Below are 21,377 nucleotides of genomic sequence, written 5' to 3'. Positions count from 1 at the left end.
TCCCGGATAAGAGGAATAAAAAAAAGAGACTTGTAAACGTGTTTCGCGATTGTGCGAAAAAACGCCAGGAGAATTTACGAATACAAATCCGCCGCGATGACGACGCTGATATGCCGCATTGAGGTAAACCAATGACACGGGGTATCCCGCGGGGGATTTACCACCCCGTCTCCCTTCTTCCTTTCGCCGATCCAGCTCGCGATACTCCAGATTCTATCCATCGTACGTCATGAGCGAGAGAGAGTTACCCCTTCTTTTTACCGCCAGTACTTCTTCCCTCTGTGCCTCCGTTAAGTGGAGTAGGAGGAGGAGGTGGGATTGGTGGCAGGAAGGTATTGCCACTGTTACACATCACCTTTACAGCCACCACCACGACCGGCACCACCACCACCCGCACCACCCCCACGTCGTCGTAGGGAGCTCGTCTATACGCAACGATGAGGATTCTGCAGATTTGACAAAGTCGTTTCAAGAACTCAGTCGTCGACTGCCCGTCCTCGTAAATTCGGGGCACCGATTAGGGGAGCTTTAGCTCGCTCGACCGCGCCGGAACCCCGCTTCCGGATTACTTCGAGACTCTTAATTTTCTTTTTCTTCTTCTTTTTCTCCCTTTTTTTCTTCCACCTTGTCCCAAGTGAACGATTTTTTTTTCCTTCTTGTGTGCCGTTTTGATCTTCACGAAAATGCGTTAACGCGAAAGTATGTCCATGGAGGAGACACACGGAGGCGGCATGTCTTCCGCGACGCTCTCGTCCGTCTTGCTCCTTCTACTTTTCGGTCGTGCCGCGAATGCTCAGTAAGTAGACTTGTCATAGCGTTGCAAAAATCAAGTTTTAGGATTGATATACCAAAATCAGAAAATCTTTAATAAAAAACGTATCTTTTTAGCAATTAATTCAGAAAATAAGTGAAATTCTCCCTCTCTCTCTTCTTCCTGTTATATAACGAGATTAAAAAGACTTATTAGTACATTGATCGATATAAAAATTTATATTTAATATTAATAAATGAAGCGTATGTATCGCATTTATCTTATTTAAATAATTAACTAGTGGATTCGCAGTATAATAAAAAAATAATGTCACATCCAATAACACATTCAATTATATGTTTCAAAGAAAGTGTTCGCGATGTTTGCTTTGCAGGAAAAGTTTAGAATTTTTTGATCTCCTACCCGAAGATCCTAAGTTGTATGACAAAATGCGACCTCCCAAGAAAGATGGCCAGGCAACCGTCGTGTATTTTCATGTTACCGTGATGGGACTCGATTCCATCGACGAAAATTCAATGGTAAACGCATAATTTTAAAAGTGATATAATATATATATAGTTACAAAATTTATTTTTACATTGTAAGTCCAATCGCTTGTTAATGAGAATTTCAAAACGTAGTTTCATATTATACATTATTAATTATTGTTTACGGATAAATAATTATCTCAACGGTAAATCTTTACAGACGTATGCCGCCGATATTTTCTTTGCCCAAACGTGGAAAGACAATAGACTTCGATTGCCAGAAAATATGACGTCCGAGTATAGGTACATAAATTCATTAGTGGACTTTCGATAATTTTCGATATTTATGTATTTTTTGATTCAAAATATTTTTGTTGCATTCATCAAAACATTTTATTTTCATATTTCTTTAAAAGTTTCTGTGACTAATCGTTATCTCTCATCTCACTTATTATTATATGTGTCAAAATTTAAGATTATTAGAAGTCGATTGGTTGAAAAACATGTGGCGACCGGATTCCTTCTTTAAGAACGCAAAGTCGGTGACTTTTCAAACAATGACGATACCGAATCACTATCTGTGGCTGTATAAGGACAAAACCATTCTCTACATGGTGAAGTGAGTTTATGAAAAATTTTAATCACAGATATGCGTTTCCCACATGCGTGAAATACAGGAATATCGGTGATTTCAGGTTGACTCTGAAACTTTCTTGCGCCATGAATTTTCTGATCTATCCCCACGATACGCAAGAGTGTAAACTGCAAATGGAAAGTCGTAAGTCATCTTTATCTGTAAAAGAATTTAGTCCAGAGTATACTTTAGGAAATTACACGTTTTATAATACAACTATGCCATTTTTATCCATGTCTCTCATTTAAAAAAGTGAGAAAATTTATTCATAGTTATCATTTATAGTTACATATTCAACAATTAGTTTAAATACCATGTTAGATAAGTAATTATTAATTATTCATCTAACTGATTATTAATTACTCATATAATATTATAAATATACGAGTGAATAATGATCCGCACTCTATTTCTATAATTAGAACAGTAGAGAACGTACAATTACATTTTTCAACATACTCTCTACATATTGATCTGTGGTAAATTGATGACCTCTTAAGACATCTTTAAATGGACCAAACAGATGATAATCGCGATGGTAACGCCGAGGTCTATTGTCGAAAGATGTTTTGTTGTTGCATGACAATGCACGTCCACATACTGCTGCCTATACTATTCAAACATTTCAGAAATTGAGTTTCGAAGTATGGCATCCTGCATATAATCCAGATCTCACACCCTCGAATTATCATCTGTTTGATCCATTTAAAGACATGCTTTAAGAGTTCGTCGACTTGCCACAGACCAATAAGTATGTGCAAGAAGTGCATACATGACTGAGAAACAAATCAAAATCATTTTTTTTCGAGGATATATGCAAGGTTGTAAAACACTGGAAGAAGCGCATTGAAAAGCAAGGGGACCATGTCGAAAAATGATGTAATTGTACGTTCTCTACTGTTGTTCTGCATGCCAAATTATAAAAATAGGGTGCGGGTAATTACCCTCGTATCGTATCAATTACACCTAATTACTTAACTAGATGAGTAATTAATAGATTATTTATTACGTCAATCAAATACCACGCATATTTCATGTCTCATGCGAAAAAACGAAACAACTTGATCGACAGTGTCCCACACGACCGACGAAATGATCTTCCAGTGGGATCCCGACGTTCCCCTCGTTGTAGATGAGAATATCGAGCTGCCCCAACTCCAGCTCGTTAAAAATTATACGGCCGACTGCACACAGGTCTATTCCACTGGTAAGTGAATCGCGTAAATGACTGTCTTTATTATATCTTCAAGAATAACGCTGCGCGTTGTATTCGGCGTTATATTCCAAGGGGTGAGAAATTCTTCGACCGACTGCCCATGCGTTGATATCACTTGAGTTTAATCTGTACTAAATGCCGAGCATGGGTATATTTCATTAAAAATTACGTCATAACTTTCAGGTAACTTTACTTGCCTCGAAGTCGTGTTCGTGCTGAAGCGACGTCTCGGCTATTACCTGTTTCACACTTACGTGCCGACGTGCTTGATCGTCATCATGTCGGTGAGTAAAGCGTCGTGGGAGCTTATCGCGTCGTAAAACGTCGAAAGTCTACCCTCGTGACTTTATCCCGTATTTTTTGTCAAAAAAATGTCGCAGTGGGTGTCGTTCTGGATAAAACCCGAGGCCGCGCCCGCCCGAGTCACCCTGGGAGTCACCTCGTTGCTCACCCTCTCCACGCAGCACGCCAAGAGTCAGGCCTCCTTACCGCCCGTTTCATACCTGAAGGCCGTCGACGCCTTCATGTCAGTCTGCACGGTGTTCGTGTTCATGGCGCTGATGGAGTATTGTCTGGTGAACATCGTCCTCGGCGATTCGGATGCGCCCGCAGCGAAACCCGCGCCTCCGCCACCGCCGCCGTCCTCGAGCACCGCGGACTCGGCCAAGCTCGACAAGATCTTCGATATCGCTGCCAAGGTAACGCGTGGATGGCGACTGAATGATCAAGGAGCCCTGAGAATTGATTTTAACAAAAGATAATCACACTCTCAGAAAAGAATTCTAGATACAATACTATTAGGATCGAAATAGGGCCAATCATATTTAGTATTGAAAGAAGAATATTTTAATCTTAAATAAAGGAATTCTTAAATTAGACTTCTAGAAAAAAGAATATTTTAATCTTAAATAGAGATATTCTTAAATCTAGAATAAAATAATCTTGATGCTATCCCTCTAATTTTCTCAGAATTATTCTAGATTCAAGAATTCCTCTATTTAAGATTAAAATATTCTTCTTTTAATACTAAATATGATTGGCCTTATTTCGATCCTAATAGTATTGTATCTAGAATTCTTTTCTGAGAGTGGCATGATACTTGCGCGAATCAATTGGCTGAGATAGAAACGTCCGATAAAAACTCGAGAAGCATTACAATCAACCATATGATCTCGCTCGACTAAGCAAAACAGCTAAATAATAAAAAACGGTCAAATTTCGTTATTTATGGTTCTGAAGAAGGCCAAGTAAGACTGGAAACGTTAACGTGATTGTATATTTTTATTGAAGTTATTAAATTTATTTTCAACATCCTTTATTTGCTCGAAATTTGGCCGTTTTTGATTATTACAATGTTAAATTCTCCTTAAAGTGTCTGAAAACTATTATATTGTGAGATGATAGTTTTATCACGATTGTTAAAATTAATTCCAGGCTCTTCTGCCTCGGACCACTTCCGTGTCTCGAATAGAGAAACAAAACAAGCATTGTTGTTGAAGAAAATTTATTTGAAGCGGGTTCGCAGCTTCAAAAAATATTAACAACGGGGATAAAGATAAATTGCTGAAATATTCGTATCAAGTCGTTTCAAGAAAATTTTACGATCTCGGTAGTTACATTTTGCAACACTACCATCGTTCGTCCACCTTAAATCGCGTCCAGCTCTCTCCGAGGCATGGGAGACAGTCTGCATGATGACGGTTCAAGTTGTGATCGTTGTCACGCAGGAAAACGCAATGTTGTTATCCTGCCGATCGCAGAAATCGCCGACTGTACCGCCTGGACCCACCCCGGCCCAAAGGGCGCGAGTACGGGCGCTGAACATCGACCGCTTCTCGCGCTTCTTCTTCCCTTTCCTGTTCGCCGTGCTGAACGTCACCTATTGGATAATGTTCGCCGAGTATATTTAGACAGTGACATCGGGAACACTGACCGCGGAAACATCGCGCGATACTTCAAGAGGAGCACGAATGAGGGGACGAGCTCTGAAGCTCTCTCTTTCTCTCTCTCTCTCTCTGCGAGCGCAGAGAATACTCCGGAAACACGTCAGGAGAAACGAAGAACCATAACATATTTCGGAAAAAATTTGTCACTGCGATAAATTTGCAATCGTAGTTACGTCGATCGAACGAAAATGGAGTAAGGTTTCGCGACTAATAAAATTCTGATGGAAATCTGAAGATACGGCACGAGTAACAATAAAACTTAGCGATAACAATGACAAACGCAGAAATGCCTATCTTTTTAGAATGTTACTCTTCCGGAAAACTTTAATTCTTCTTTTACTCTTTCTTAAGATAGAGAATTTTATTATAAAACATTGCCTGTTATCGTGACACGCTCGCCAAGATGTTTTCTCTGACTGCTCACTTTTTTCGTCCGCTCGACAAAAATTCGATATGTAACACACACTCATATAATTATGATTCAGCCATGACGTATTTTGTTCGCTTCAAAAGCGTTCAAAAACAAAAATTTACTTTCTTCTCTCTGTGCTAATTAGACATTTCGACTATAATTAATTACTAATTAATGGTATACATCGTCATGAATTTTGCTTTCCAAAGGATCTTTTTGTCACGAATAAACTTGTAAAACTTCCCAGAGAATAAGTAAGAGATTACGCCTAAATATAATAGAGCACAATGATGTACAGTAAAGTTGCATATTAATTCGAACGAATTTAGAAAGTGGCAATAGGTTTATTCAGCTTCATTTGTATCGCTTCGTTCATTACGTAAAACTAACACATAATTCAAAGGCCGAATAGAAAGTTTATAGATATTATCGGTCATTCGCGGTAATCTAATGTGTCTCTTATACGAAATAACATGTCGATTCACGATTTATAAATATTATCAAATCAACCAACTGAACTTTACGTCATCGAAAAGTTGTAACAATGAATGTTTCTTGACATAAAAGTCTCTATTGTACAACTGTATCATTAAAAATGTGTCTAATAAAGAGCTATTATGTTCTCTCGCTCATGATTATTGTCCGTCAGAACGATTTCAATCAAATCCCGATTAACTTAATCGATTAAGGGGATGCTGGAGACAGGTCTGTTTTACCACGAAATTTTCAGACACACAAATCTTTTGATTGATTTCACCGAATTAAAAATTTTTTGTCCAGAATTAAAGTATGGACGATAACGAAGACGGCAGGCACCAATTGCGTATGAAAAACGAAAAAAAATTAGAAAATTACATTTTTATTTTTGATTCTGCGGTCGACTCATGACAACATTTGCTGCAGATAAAAGTTTTAGACTGTGTACGTATACAAAAACCTTGCAGCCGTCACGGAAATACAATAAAGAAGAATCCTGTGCTTGCAGAAATGAGCTGCGAGCTTTAGTATAAGAGAAAAGTATGTTAGAAAATTTCATATGCACATGTTACGCGTCTCCCCGATTTCAGCCAAAAACTCTGCGCTCTGTATGTATGTGTAAGAATCGGTGAGCACTTCTTTATCGACGCTGGTCGAGTTTGCCTGCGCTCTGTATGTATATGTAAGAATCGGTGAGCACTTCTTTATCGACGCTGATCAAGTTCGCCCGTGACTCCAGCATCCCCTTAATGTATCAAGCAGTATCTATACTATTTTTATTAATATAGATAAGATTGTTAATTTTTGTTTAACATTTTGAAAAAAAAAAGATTTAAATAAGAACAATGAATTATATAGTTACAAGTTTTGCTTTAAAGGACTCTTCGTATATAATTAGTTACCATTGTCTGTTCCATCATTAAAGAAAATGATTGATTGCGAGAATCATTATAGCCGCATGTGCCCTCTATTGGTGCTAAGCAAGACTATGAAATACAGTCATCGTCAGTAAAAAGGGAATCTCTTGGCTTTTATTCTCCGCCTACTTTCCACCCCCACCAACTGCGACGACAGGATCGTAGCACCCACGCACCACGACAAGCAGATGAAGGTTAGCGCCCCAGTGACGTTAAAATATCATTCTGTCCTCGTTTCACTGCTTGGTATCAATATATTGATATATGATTGCAATAAAGACTATTACGATAAATTTAGGTGAATAATATTGGGCAATGAAAAAAGATTTACAATAATATCTGCTATGTAAGAATTATTTATCTTAGTTTTCATTAAGAATTATAAGTTTATTGAATATGATATTAATAAAATAAAAAATTACTTTGTGTATGTGTGAATTTCTATAAATTATACAAAATAAACACTTTACAGTAATGCTGCAATTATAAAACTAAATTCGAAAAAGGCGCAAGTCCGCACAAACATCCTTTTAGTATAAAGCATGTCTATAGTAATTTGTATCGTTCTATCACGAATTAGCACAGCTGTCTTTATCCAATTTTTAGTGGAAACAAGTCGTGGAATACAATTTTACATGTCTCTATTATTGAACGATTCGTATAAACAGTTTTTTTAATTAACACACATACTTGTGTGCTTTTTTTCTACAAATCTACAACTCCACATCACGCTCATTAATTGCGATGTGTATAATATGAGAAATTAATTCTTGACGAAAAGCGAAATTGTCCGTTGTCGCGGACACAGTCCGATACAACGAATCAGTACATTCGCGCGGGGGGGAAGCGGAAAGTGGGATCATCGCGGAGGAAGGAAGCGTAGCGTGGGCCGCCTTATCTGTACAACGTAGCCCGGCATACGATAGCAGGATGCCATTGCCTTCTCTTCCTCGTCTCGCCTTTCCAGGACAGTTCGCTTTCCGTCCTCTTCCGTCACGCGCGAAGATACACGTCATCGAAGATTGGTGGGAATCGGGAGCACTGCGTGCAGCAGGCCGAAGTATTGTATTGCTGAAGTAATAATTATATATATGCTCGGATTGAAATAATTAATTTGCTATCTGCTTCCCGGAAGTAACGACAGATGCATGAACACTTAAATTCCCCCTTGATCTCTTCCGCGAGATCTTTATTCTTTCAAATGTTAAATTTAATTTATTGCAAAATATATCTTTAATATAAATATATAAGAATTTATTTGCCTTAGAAAAAGACAGTTCCGAAAGAGATTGAGAATGGAGACTTACTTCGCGAAATTTAAAAAGTATTTGAGATATAATACTTCTTTGTCGGGGTCTACAAAATCAATGACACCAACTAATTTTCTTTTTTTTTTTTAATATTATCCGATCGAAAGATAAAACTCTAAACTAAATAAAATAAATTTATGTAACATAAATAGATTGATTTGAAAGGACGGCTGTATCAGATGACGTTTATACATCGGCGGCGATTTGTATATCTCTTGAACAGATTTTAAAAGACGACAGGAACAGCGAGTATGCCGCACATGTGTGCCGCAGTAACATAAGCGTCGGGTGTAACGGGTGTGCGAAAGTATCGTATATCGACCCACGAGGGTTCGAACAAATTGGAACGTCGACGATTCGGAATTCTCAATCTTTTACGATAAAGCCCTCTCCGCGACGTTGCGTGTACGAAAAAAAAACTGATATCAGGCGACAGAACATTGACCCGCGATAGAAGAAGAGACCTATGATATTTACGCTGTACGATTTATAGAACGAATATTTATCTTCTTTCGCTGCTCTCTTTAGAACGTAATCATCACGGAAACCTATTAATATCTGTTTATATATAAATAAGACTTATTCGGTATAACCGACGTTCAACGCAATTGTGCGAGACTTCCCCAAACACGCGTGGCGACCCTCTCGCGTACCCGGTGCGAAGAACAAAGCCATCCCAAACAGCATGTTTAAAAGACATCGTAAAGATGTCTCTTAGACACGTATGTCTAAAAGATGTCTTCACAACGTTTTCTAAACATGCGTGCTGTCCGGAATGTCTACGCTCGCTAAGATCCGATGACCAAAAACTTCGACGACATTTTTCAAAAATCGTACTTTTCGTTACTCAGGGTACAAGTAAAAAAAAAACCCATGTTTGCAATGGAATTTCAATGACCTGCGCCCGAACCTTTCCCAAGGATCGGAGGATCGCTCTTCTCGCAAAGCCTATAGCTCTTCTCTCGGGTCTCGCCTGCGGCCCTTACCACCCGCCGTTCGGCCCCGCTCGTCCGCTTCCCAAGCCCAAGTCCCGTGTCGTTTTCCCTCTCCGTTCCGTTGCCACCCGATGATGATTCTATGTACGGCACTGACGGGCACGAGACTCGGAGGCACGGAGCGGAGTCGCGACCCGACAAGCCGAGGGACTCACTTGCGAGAGAGACGGCGTCACGAGGCGCGTCCGCGAGGCCGCGTTTTTTTCATTATCCGTCTCGCCCGTCTCGCGTTTTGCGAGGGTGCACCCGCACCTGTCGCACGGATCCGCCGACAGTCGTTATCGCACGTGGGATAACGAGGCTCCGGGACTCTCGGCGGCCACGAGGAGAAGAGGCCGAGGAATTCGGCGGAAGGGGAACTCCGATCTCGGTGCTCCAAGCGAGATCTCTCGACGTTCGTACCGACTCCGGAGGAGAGCGGCGGCCGCCGTCTCTCGAGGGAAAGAAGAAATACCTCGTCGGCCTGCACGTCGCGAGGAACGCTATTTTAGCGTGTATTTTAACCCAGGTGAGCCCTATCGGACGGTTATTGGCAGCGTTTTTCGCAACGGAAATTGTCCCACGGGTGCGCGAAAGTGCGTTTCGCGTCATTCATCGAGCGTTGCCTAATCGAAACGTGCTCTAGCTGCTTCGAAATTTAATAATTCGTTCACGATTCGGAAGTAGGCGCAAAAAATTATTTTAAGATAATTATCTGCTGATATTAAAATGTTTTACGTATATGTATTTCTTTTATATTTTTGCCCCAAATGTTAAATAATTTATAAAATTAAGTATCGTTAAATGTTCCGCTTGTCTGTTTCATTCGGTGCCATTTAAAAATTGATGGCTCTATAATAATATTCATAAATTTATATATAAAACAAAATTGATTTAAATTGTAATTTTTTGTCGCATAATTTAAGGACAATTATTTGTTAAAGTGTGCGACTAAAATAAATTAGGTGACCCGTTATAAATTTTCCGCGATTCGGTTTGCAATATTTTGGAATATTTTATTTTCGTAGAAACTCTCGAACCATCGTCGATGGCTTAAGATCGTTGCGAAAAGTCCACAAAGACAGGCAGAAAAAAGAGACGGAAAAATGCTTCACGCTCATTATGGGCACGTGGCTCTCGCAGCTTTAATTATTATACTTATTACCTTAGCAGGTACGTAATAATTGATATATATTAATTTATACTAGCCTTAATTTTTCATAAAATAATTAAACATTAAAATATGAATACTTAATTTTGAGATATCTAATCTCAAAATCAGATATTCTCAGAATATACTTTTAAATTAAAATAAAATTTAAGTTTTTCGCTGTTGGTTAAATGCCGCTCGCGTTTCCGCTGCGTTTTAACGCCATTTTCGCGTTGTATGTAGTACACGTGCAAAAGAATCAAATTCGTAGCGAAATTCTTTTTCTCGGAAACATCGTTGGTCCCATTCATGTAACGGAGGAGACTCTTTATCCATTACGATTAGATAGCGAGATGACCTCGCGACCTGCCTTCCTTTTGAAATCGGCGAGCTTGTGTATTTCGGCTTCTAAAACCCAGCCGTCCGCCCTAAAGATCTTTGCGTGTATTTATCTATTTCGAGAAGATTATTCAACGCGAATGGCGCGATCGTTTACGTGTTTGTGTTGTACGTGGCAGTATCGTTGCGGCGAAAATATACAGATCTACAGCACGTGTCCTCTCTTTTAATCTATCGGATACCTTTATATCCAAAGCTGATTTGTCCAGTCGATCTCTGAAAGTTGATTTGTAACTTGAAAAAATTCCAAAGATGTTTAATGTACAAAATTGAGATCTCCCAGCAGAGATTGATCTCCTCGACATCTTCAATAAGAACCGATCGAAAGATCTATCTAGATTTAAGACACCCCGTATTTCAAAGCTTATTAAAGGTACTTTCCAGAGCTCTCGTAAACATCCGGCTCTCTTTCGCGATAGCCTCTACCGGCAGTAGAACATCTCTTGATAACCGGCACTAGCGTTCATTCGAAGCAATTCTGAGGAAATTGTCCCGCATTAATGTTAATATTAATATTCGACGCGCTCGTTATCGCCGCGCGCTTTAAAAAAAATCGCGGCGAACGCGGCCAACTGCTGCGCCTTGCATAATTCATTTTGGAAAACTACTATTTGTGTCATTTATTCCCTCGAAAGAAGCGAAAACACGTGTTTTCTGTCTAACATTCGTTACCGCACATTATGTAAATATTTTAACTCTTTGTAGGACCTGCGAGTTCCGAATATGGACATCCGCCAGTCAGAGGTAAGATTCTGATCTTCTTAGAATTAAATTTTTTTTATTCACTCTTTTCTTCACAAAAGAATCCACGAAACGGTCATTATGAGCACGTAGTATTATCAATGGCCTTATCGGAGAGTGTCGAGCGGCGAAAAAACGCGATAAAACGTTTTGCGACAACTAGGACGCGCACTATATAATTATACATAGAATTATATACAAAGTCAAAAACGGGGGTGTTATAGGATCGGTGCAGAGAGGGGATATGTCACCCGTGGACGTGGTGACAGAGAGTCATACTCGGTTATGGCCGACCGTTCCCAGGTCAAGAGGTAGACGAAAGAATTAATTCAAGGAGCGGGCAAACACCTTATAAAAAGATCCCTAACGAATTGAACATTTAACGAGGCAAAATCACTGTTCTAACATAGATAAATGTTTTATACATTACCAGCTAACAGTGAAAGAGTCCGTTGGCTGTAGTTAATTTTTTCTTGTTGGTTTTGATCCCCATGTGTAAATATATTTACCAGATGTATATGTTTGTGATATTTCGGTTTCTCCTATAATGTGGTAAAGGTTTCGTACTTTGTGCTAATCGACGGGAACTAATTGGAGTAACCGGGAGGCTGTATCCCCTTCCATATATTTAACGCATATATCGGCATGATATCGATGGTGTTCTAATTACGGAAGAAGAGAATAACCATACGGCTAACAGAAGCTAACAGAAGCTTTTATCTCGAGATGTAAAGGATTAATGAGAAACTTTTTCGCCTCGTGCAGGATCGCACGCGAAGAGACCGCATCCCTGCGAGCAGAGCTCGTGTTACCCCGCAACCGGGAACCTGCTGATCGGCCGTAAGGACAAACTAAGCTCTTCGTCGACGTGCGGTCTCACAGGTCCCGAAAGATTCTGCATAGTTTCCCACCTTAAGGACAGGAAGAAGTGCTTCTTCTGCGACACGTCGATACCTAAACAGCAACATAACATTGAGAACATCGTCAGCGGGTAAGACCACTTTACTTTATCGCGAAATAAATCCAATGCCTTTTTGAAATAAGTGGAAATGTGTGTTATTAAAAATAAGTAACAGCGACAAAATGTATACTAATCAATATAATTTAAACAGTACAAGTTATAGATCATGGTGGCAGGCCGAGAACGGAGTGGAGAATGTCACGATACGCTTCGATCTTGAGGCAGAGTTTCACTTCACGCACATTATCATTCGCTTCCAAACCTTCCGACCGGCTGCCATGCTGATCGAACGATCGTACGATTTCGGAAGAACCTGGCAGGTGTATCGGTACTTCGCTCACAACTGCGAGCACTACTTCCCCGAAATCCCGACCCACCAACCGCAAAGATTAACGGACGTTATCTGCGAGACGAGATACTCGGCTGTGGCACCGTCCACTGGCGGCGACGTAATTTTTAGGTAGAATGTGTACACAGTTTTATCATATTAACCATTTATTTATATTTTAAACTGTATTATTTTAATGTATGAATACTTTGCTATCATTTTAATTTTTTTTAACATAAATTATTGTAATCATTAATTATTAATCACGTTCAAAAATGTCATCTTTTTATTGATATATTTTAGGGTGTTGCCGCGAAATTTGGATATCGACAATCCCTATTCAAAGGAAGTGCAGAATCTGCTAAAGATCACCAATCTCAGGATCAACATGACGAGACTCCACACTCTGGGCGACGATCTGCTCGACGATCGGGCCGAAATTCGCGAAAAATACTATTACGCCATCCAAGATATGGTGATTCGCGGTTCGTGCTCCTGCTATGGGCACGCCTCGAGGTGTTTGCCGTTACCGGGAGTCGCCGATGAGGAGAACATGGTCCACGGCAGATGCGAGTGCACGCACAACACTAAGGGTCTCAACTGCGAGAAGTGCGAGGACTTCTACAACGACCTGCCGTGGAAACCCGCGGTCGGCAAACAGACGAACGCCTGTAGGCCTTGCAATTGCAACAATCATACCAGTTCCTGCCACTTCGACGAAGCGGTCTACGAGAGATCGGGCAGAGTATCCGGCGGTGTCTGCGACGATTGTCAGCATAACACGCGAGGGCAGAATTGCGAACAATGCAAGCCGTTTTATTATCACGACGTGACGAAGGACATTTCTGACCGGGACGCTTGTCAACGTGAGTTTTCAATTTATATCAATCGCTTTATATAATCTTCATGTAACATTTAATATAATTTAATACGGTATTATTATCCGCGTTTGTTTTGTAAGTAAAAATTAAATGTAGATTGCAGTTAGTGGCAGAATGAATTTATGTAAATGTGTATGAAAGAGATATCGTGAGATCGCAAAGATATACAGATTTTTTTCTTTCGCAGCCTGCGACTGCGACCTAAACGGATCCTTGGATGATGGCATATGCGACTCGAGAACCGATCCTCTAAGTGGCGACGAGTCCGGACGCTGTCACTGTAAAGCGAACATTGACGGGCGTCGTTGCGACCGTTGCAAGAACGGCTTTTGGAACTACGATCCCGACAATCCCGAGGGATGTCAAGGTAAAAAAGAAAGTTATATCCAAGTATGTTTCGTTAAAAGGTCTAACTTTTTCAATAGTTTTACATAAAGCGTAATATTTAAATCAATATACGTTTATTATATTTGTTAATGACACTAAGAAGCCTATTACTTATTAGTCTATACCGATTATCTTCCAAATTCAATTTATCTTTCCTTCTAAAAAACATTAATCAATAACACAGATTTTATTGGCCCAAATAAGAAAAGTTTGATCATAGTTTCTCAAAATGGAAAATTCGTACAAAAGGTCGACTTTTGCAATTGCAATTGCAGCCTGCACCTGTAACACCTTGGGTACCATCGACAATCAGGGTTGCAACGTGGTGACCGGCGAGTGCACGTGCAAACGGTATGTCACAGCGCGCGACTGCAATCAATGCGTGCCGGAATATTGGGGACTCTCCGAGGACCGGGATGGATGCAAACCGTGCGATTGTGATCCTGGAGGATCATACGAGAAATCCTGCGACGTCATCACCGGCCAGTGCAGATGCAGGCCGCATGTCAGCGGGAGAACTTGCAATCAGCCGGAACAGAGTTATTACACCGGCTCGCTAGACTTTCTCATTTACGAAGGAGAATTGTCTAGAGCGACCGACGTAAGTTCATTAAATTTAATCGAATATGTAATTAAATGTGCTGCAAACGTGATAAAATATAAAGCACAATCGCAACACGAAAGAAATAACAAAAAGAGAGGAAGAGAAAGTTACTCCTCTCTTCAACTATATCTAGAATTTTGCAAAGCTTCAATTATCTCACTCAGCTTCTTGAGATTGTTTTTAGAATTAAATAGCAAATTCGTTTTCAGAACTGTCAAGTGGTGATCAGAGAGCCTTATCGCGATGGTAGGAATAGTACGTGGACCGGCACGGGTTTCATGAAGGCTCTCGAGGGCTCGGTATTGAACTTCACCATCGACGACATTCGCAGATCGATGTGGTACGACGTGATTGTACGGTACGAACCGGTGCATCCGGGCGTCTGGGAGGACGTGCAGATTATTCTCGAGAGAGACAGCCTACCGGATCCTAATGGGCCGTGCGCCGATTGGAGACCCGAATACGATCGCCTGTGGGTTCAATTGCCTCTGCGTTCGAGAAGCGCCATGGCGCAACCGTCTATATGTCTAGAGGCGGGAAAACGCTACAATCTTCTGTTGCAATTCCGCAAGTTCAACAGCCACATAGACACGCCTTCGGCCTCCATCCTGGTCGACTCGGTAATATACTTTGTTTCGATTATGTTACCGATTGTCGTCAAAAGTCATGTCCGGTTGATCGTATAATCTATACTTATTTGTATGATCAGATTGTTCTGAAGCCAAGGATAGACGTGATACCCTTCTTCAAGACTCCGGGTCTGGGTGAGCTACGTCGCCAAGAATACGAACGTTACCACTGTAACGAATTGTTCAACGATGTCAATAGCGTGTGGAGCAACGTGCCTGAGATCTGCAGAAAATATCAGAACAGCATCGGCTATTACGTCTTCGACGGCGCTCACTGTAAGTTCAATCGCGCATTATCCGATGTCGTTTGTAGTCTTCAATGATACTTTAATTTTACTTTAATTTCATGTCGTTTAATCTTTCTCGTTCAATTGCACACTCACAAGAGCGCGATGTTGAATTCTAGCTTGCGAGTGTAATCCAACGGGCTCTCGCAGTCTTCTGTGCGAGAACTACGGCGGGATGTGCCCGTGCAAGCCGAACGTGGTCGGCAGACGTTGCGATCGTTGCGCGCCGGGCACCTACGGATTCGGCCCGGAGGGATGCATCCCCTGCGACTGCGACGGCGTCGGCGCCCTCGACAATTTCTGCGACGTCGAGACCGGCCGCTGCAAGTGCCGCCCCAACACCTACGGCAGGACCTGCGGCCAGTGCGAGCCCGGCTTCTGGAACTTCCCGCACTGTCAGCGCTGCGAGTGCCACGGACACGCGGATAGCTGCGACTCGAAGACCGGGGCCTGCATCAACTGTCGAGATTATACCACCGGGCACAATTGCGATCGTTGCGTCGACGATTTCTACGGCGATCCGCGAATTGGCGTGGATATACCTTGCAGAGCGTGTCCTTGTCCGGGTGAGTACAGTTTTGGAAGAAATTTTACATTGATTATTAATTTTTTAAATTATTACAAATCAAAAATTACAATATTAAGTCTTATTAGAAAGATATTATGTCCGTAATAAAAATAAGCTATACCTCACATTTATATTTATATCTGTACATTTTTTCGGCAATATAAAACTCGGTCTTTTAACAATTCAAACAGTGGTACTAAAATATTGTAAACTGTGGAGTTTGCTCCGCCTTAGTCATTTATTTGCGTTTTTATTGATGAAGTAAAAAAATGAGTTTCTTTTTACATTATTTATTATTATTTATTTATTACTATCATTATATATTTTTTATTTTAACAGGCACACGCGAATCCGGTCACTCCTATGCCAACAGCTGTTCATTGGACTCAGTAACACAGGACGTAGTGTGCGAATGTTTCGAGGGATACTCCGGACCTCGCTGCGAGCATTGCGCCGAGAATTATTTCGGCGATCCAGAGGTGCCAGGCGGTAGCTGCCAACTCTGCGAATGTAACAACAATACGGACCTACGTCGCCCTGGTAACTGCGACCCGCACACCGGTCATTGCCTTCAATGTCTGTTCAACACCGACGGTCCCACTTGCGAGGTGTGTAAAGCGGGATTCTACGGAGACGCTCTGCGGCAGGACTGTCAGGACTGCGGATGCAACGTCCTGGGCACCGACAAGGCCGCGGGACCGTGTAATCATCGCAGTGGTCAGTGTCCGTGTCTACCGCATGTCATAGGACAGCTCTGCGACTCCTGCGAGGAGAATCATTGGAGGATAGCCAGCGGGCAAGGCTGCGACCCTTGCGAGTGCGACGCGGTTGGAAGTATTTCAGACAGGTTCGTCTGCGATTTTTATAACAATTGAAATTCTGCGATAGAAGTATTTTTTAATGAGTATACAATAGCTTTGATATATCTTGTAGTTGAATGACTTGATACCGATAGTGATCTAATCCACCTTTTTCTTACAATAAAAAATTAATCTAAATGTATAATTTAGAAAAAAGTTTAATTTTCTCAATCTTAAGATTAATTTATTCAAAAGCATGGGTTATCACTGCTCTACAACATATCAATCTAAGAAAAGACTATGCGGCTAATTAAAATATTTCCATGTATAGATGCAACCCCTTCGACGGCACTTGCGAGTGTAGGCCAGGATTCGGCGGCAGACGGTGCAACGAGTGTCAGACAAACTTCTGGGGTAACCCGAACATAGAGTGTTATCCATGCGAGTGCGACGTGATCGGCTCTGCGAGTCAACAATGCAACAGGGAGACCGGGGTATGCGTTTGCCACAAGGGCATCGGCGGTGAGAAATGCGACCAGTGCGACCGCGGCTATCACGGCGAGGCTCCACAATGCAGTCCGTGTGGCGAATGTTTCGACAACTGGGATCTGATCCTGGACGGTCTCACGAACAAGACAAACGCGGTCATTCAGGAGGCCTCGAGGATACAGAAGGTCGGCACGACCGGCGTGTACAGCCAGGAATTCGACGACATGAAGGACTCCCTGAACGAAGTGCGGGATCTGATCGGCAACACCACTATCCGGAGTCAAGACCTAGACGCGTTGGACGACTTGGCCAATGAGTTAGAGAAGAATATTTCCGAATCGGCCAAGCAGTTGGCTGAAGCGAGCAATCAATTTGAGAATCTCAGTCAGCGAGTTAATCTTGGCGATGTCGCGTTGAAGAAGTTGAGAAACAGGACAAACAGCCTGCACGAGACCGCCGCCGATTTGCGAGAAAATGCCACGAGACTGCAGGAGGAGAATGTTCTGGGCGCGCTGAACGTGACCCAGCAGATGGCCGAGCAGTCCAGGCAGGCCGAGAGGACGGCAAACGACACTACGAATGTCCTCAGCGATGCGGAACGATTCCGCAAGCATACCGAGAATCTTCTGGCGAAGAATCGCGCCTCCGTGACCGAGGCTCAAGAGAGGAACAAGGAATCGTTGACGAAACTGAATGAGAAGCTGAAGACATTCGGTATGGCGATACCTGAACTGAATCTGCAGATGTGCGGTGACAATGTGACGGATTGCAGCACCGTCTGCGGTGGTGCGGGCTGCGGCTTCTGCGGAGGATTATCTTGTCACGTGGGCGCGGTCAGCAAGGCCAATCAAGCTCTGGATGTTGCCAAGCAGCAAGCTGCCAAGATCAAGGGCCACAAGGACGAGGCCGAACAACTGTTACGCAATGTAATTATCACTAATCTAATTCTTAAAAGTTATTTTACGATTTCTACAAGAATTAATTATTGTCAAGAATTATTTATTATATTTAAAGAATAATATTCATATATTGCTATAAATATTTGTAGAAATTCTGTGAATTTCTCAATTTGTACAGCTTATTCATTTACCATTTTAATCTACAATTGTTTATGATTTATTCGATTAATTTACGTTTTTAGATGAGCCAAATCAGGCAAGACGCGACAGCGGCAAGATCCAACGCTCAAGACGCCTTCAATTACGCATGGGAGGCGCGCAATCGTTCCGATAAGATCACCAAGGACCTCTCAGATATAACCAAGCAAATCTGGAGCGCTCTGAACGAGGACCAGCCTACACCAGCCATGGTGAGAGATCTCGCGTACGAGGTGCTCGCGAAGAACATCCAGCTGGAGCCGGATGAAATCACGCGGTTAGCCGATCGCATCAAGAGCATCGTGGGCTCTCTCACTGACTCTGAGAAGATTCTCGCCGATACCAAGGACGATCTGCAGAAAGTGCGTGATCTCGAGGCACGCGCCAACCGCACCAAAGATTTCGCCATCGAGAAGCAAACCTTGGCGAACAAGGTGATCCTGCTGTTGAACGACGCGCAGAAGGCGCAACACCTGGCGCAGGACGCGATCGACAAGGCGGAAGCTGACGTGTCCAAATCGCAGAAAGATCTCGCGGACATCGCCGACGTGACAAAGGCCGCTCAAATCCAGGCTAACAGCACCACGCATACGGTGGAGGCACTGGATGCCCGTTTGAAGCAGCTTCAAACGCAATCTGCGAAGAACGGTTTTATCCTGGCGGAGATCGGCACGGAGGCGAAGAAGGTCGCCGACGAGGCCCAGCTGATCGACAGCAAGACGAAGAAGCTGTCGGAGGAGTACAAGAGGGCGGACGAGTCGCTGAATCTGCGGGTGAACAAGAGCAAAGGCGATATTCAGCGGGCGAAAAGACTCCTGCAGCGTGCCTCCGAGCTGACGGCGGACACGTCGACCAAGTCCAAGGATCTGGACGGCATGGAGAGCGTTTACAAGGACAACGAGCGGCTGCTGACGGACCTGATGAGCGACGTGGACGCGCTGACAATGGAGATGGAGAGACACTTGGCGGAGATCGAGAACAAGTCGCAGGTGTACAGACAGTGCTCCGCTTAAAAATTCAATCAGTTGAGGGAATCATTTCCCGATTTGCGAATTTCATCTGCAAAACGATACATATCGATAACCAGTGGATCTTTTCTTCGTTTGATACACAGATAACTGTCCGCGCGGTAGAATCTCTTGCTCCACAAACGAGAGCCCCTTTCCAGTGTTACATCTCACTTACTGCATTTTACCGCGAGATATGTTAGGTCTTATTAGTAAGATCGGTGCTTTATACTTGTGCAATAGTCGTGAGTTTTATCTTGATTTATAGGAAACGGATATGCGTATATATATTTACATATTGCATATACAATATATATATATATACACATTTGGCATTCGCAACTTATTTCGAATATTGCGAAAGGCGAGGAGATTATTATTAGTGCCATAAATATATAAATGGAGGGGCCATCAGTAGTTGTAAAGAGGACGATTTGTACGTAAGTCAGTTAAAATATCGCTTCAAGCAAATTCGAGGTATCTTCTCTAGCTTTTTAGCTTCGCTAAATTTTCTCCAATTCTTCTTGCAATTTTTATATTTTTATATTTCGTAGCACACACTTTTTTACTTTTATAATAAGAATATTCTATACCAGAATATCTATATAAATAGTTTCTATCCGCTGATGCATATATACGACAATTTCTTACACATCGTACTTAAAGAAACACCGTAGCGAAGTATTAAGCTCGTGTTCCATAGATGATACATTAAAAATAATTAAAGAGTAATGTAAATAATTAAAATAAACGTAATACAGGATTAAGATATTAAAATAGATATTCTGCAACGGATCTACCGAATATGAAATGTTCGATATATCGCCGAGACACATTTATCTACAAATGGACAAAAGTTCAAGTGGCCTTGTCGATTATTACAATGCCTGTAAATAATTACAGTCTGCGCATCTGTAAATATTTAATGTTACATACCTATATGAATTCACGATGTTCGACGGCTTTTTATCTCTAGACCTTTTAATTTTTCTTTTACAGCTCCAATCCTAATTCTCATTTTTATTAAAAAATAGCAAAACCTTACGCGAGAAATATAATAGAAACGACAAAATTCGTGTAATTATTCTGGCGATACAAAAACGAAAGGAACAAGATCCTGTTATTTATATCATCATTGCACGCGATCGATCCTCATACATTACATCAAATATCGTCGAGATTATCGCTTAAAAGTGGGCGAACGATGCTATGATCAAGCCAAAAAGAATTCAATATTTAAGGTCATACTACGCATAGCGATATTATACTGTAATGTTAGAGAGAAATAAATGAGTTGCCAAAAAGAAGAAAGGAGTGTGGCTATATCTCGGCGAGCCTGTCGACCCTTAATTGCGTCTTTCAATTACATTCAAATTCCTTCTATCGTACATAAGGAGAATCTGCAATTTTAAATAATCGCTCAGAACGATGTACGCGCCGCGTCCTTGCAATTTATTGCGGTATCGCGCAAGGAAATTGTCGGACACGCGAAATCATCAGCGACAAAATACTTTCCTGTCTTACGCCGCGTGTTTTTCATTAAACAACGATACACATATGTCAGCGTACGCGATCTCCCGATCACGCCTCAAGTGCCTGGGACTAGGCTGGGACCAACGTGACTAAACGAAGCAAACACCGTTGCGTCCCGTCGCGTCGCATCGATCTTCCTCAGCGCATCACGATCGATTCGCGTAGGGCCCGGAAATAGGTTTTGTCGTTTATTATTACAGAGTCCGGTTACGTCGCAGCCATGTGCGCGATTACGGTTCCCCCCCTGAATGTCATCGTAACGTCGAAATTTTCGACGAAGGGGTTCCAGGACTACGGCCGGGTTCCTCCGGCAGATAAACGGAGAAGAACGTTCTATTTGTCATTTCGGTATATTCCTTAAAATCGCCCTTTCCCTTTCGGAGCCGAGGCC

General features: G+C 41.9%; 1 protein-coding gene across 3 annotated transcripts; it reads left to right on the top strand.

The window, feature by feature from the left end:
- Nucleotides 1–481: 481 nt before the first annotated feature.
- Nucleotides 482–20,767, top strand: LOC112457466 (laminin subunit beta-1). 3 transcript variants are annotated; one of them, XM_025020574.1, is made up of 21 exons: nt 482–796; nt 1,146–1,290; nt 1,460–1,542; nt 1,715–1,858; nt 1,935–2,017; nt 2,946–3,080; nt 3,273–3,373; nt 3,470–3,787; nt 4,850–4,980; nt 11,605–11,726; nt 12,181–12,406; nt 12,528–12,836; nt 13,008–13,570; nt 13,773–13,952; nt 14,248–14,573; nt 14,786–15,196; nt 15,286–15,481; nt 15,612–16,058; nt 16,400–16,907; nt 17,192–18,275; nt 18,491–20,767. In XM_025020574.1, the coding sequence occupies exons 1-21, from the start codon at nt 702–704 to the stop codon at nt 19,457–19,459; spliced, it is 6,576 nt and encodes a 2,191-aa protein (XP_024876342.1). In that variant the 5' UTR covers nt 482–701; the 3' UTR covers nt 19,460–20,767. The 3 variants fall into 3 exon arrangements, with proteins under 3 accessions (XP_024876342.1, XP_024876334.1, XP_024876324.1); XM_025020556.1 differs by lacking the exons at nt 482–796; nt 1,146–1,290; nt 1,460–1,542; ... (4 more) ...; nt 3,470–3,787; nt 4,850–4,980 and adding exons at nt 9,214–9,654; nt 10,154–10,298; nt 11,380–11,418 and having other exon boundaries at nt 11,640–11,726; XM_025020566.1 differs by lacking the exons at nt 482–796; nt 1,146–1,290; nt 1,460–1,542; ... (5 more) ...; nt 4,850–4,980; nt 11,605–11,726 and adding exons at nt 9,163–9,654; nt 10,154–10,298; nt 11,380–11,418.
- Nucleotides 20,768–21,377: the final 610 nt, after the last annotated feature.

The sequence above is a fragment of the Temnothorax curvispinosus genome, unplaced genomic scaffold, assembly GCF_003070985.1.
Source record: "Temnothorax curvispinosus isolate PA1 unplaced genomic scaffold, ASM307098v1 QBEX01000740.1, whole genome shotgun sequence".
Lineage (NCBI taxonomy): Eukaryota > Metazoa > Arthropoda > Insecta > Hymenoptera > Formicidae > Temnothorax > Temnothorax curvispinosus.
This window is presented reverse-complemented; position numbering and strand designations above follow the sequence as displayed.

Excerpts from the sequence above, each read along its gene's own strand:
- LOC112457466 (XM_025020574.1), top strand. The coding sequence starts at position 702 with ATGTCCATGGAGGAGACACACGGAGGCGGCATGTCTTCCGCGACGCTC. Across the intron at positions 1,291-1,459 it reads CCATCGACGAAAATTCAATG|ACGTATGCCGCCGATATTTT; the intron begins GTAAACGCATAA and ends AAATCTTTACAG. Across the intron at positions 16,059-16,399 it reads CAGAGCGTGTCCTTGTCCGG|GCACACGCGAATCCGGTCAC; the intron begins GTGAGTACAGTT and ends TTATTTTAACAG.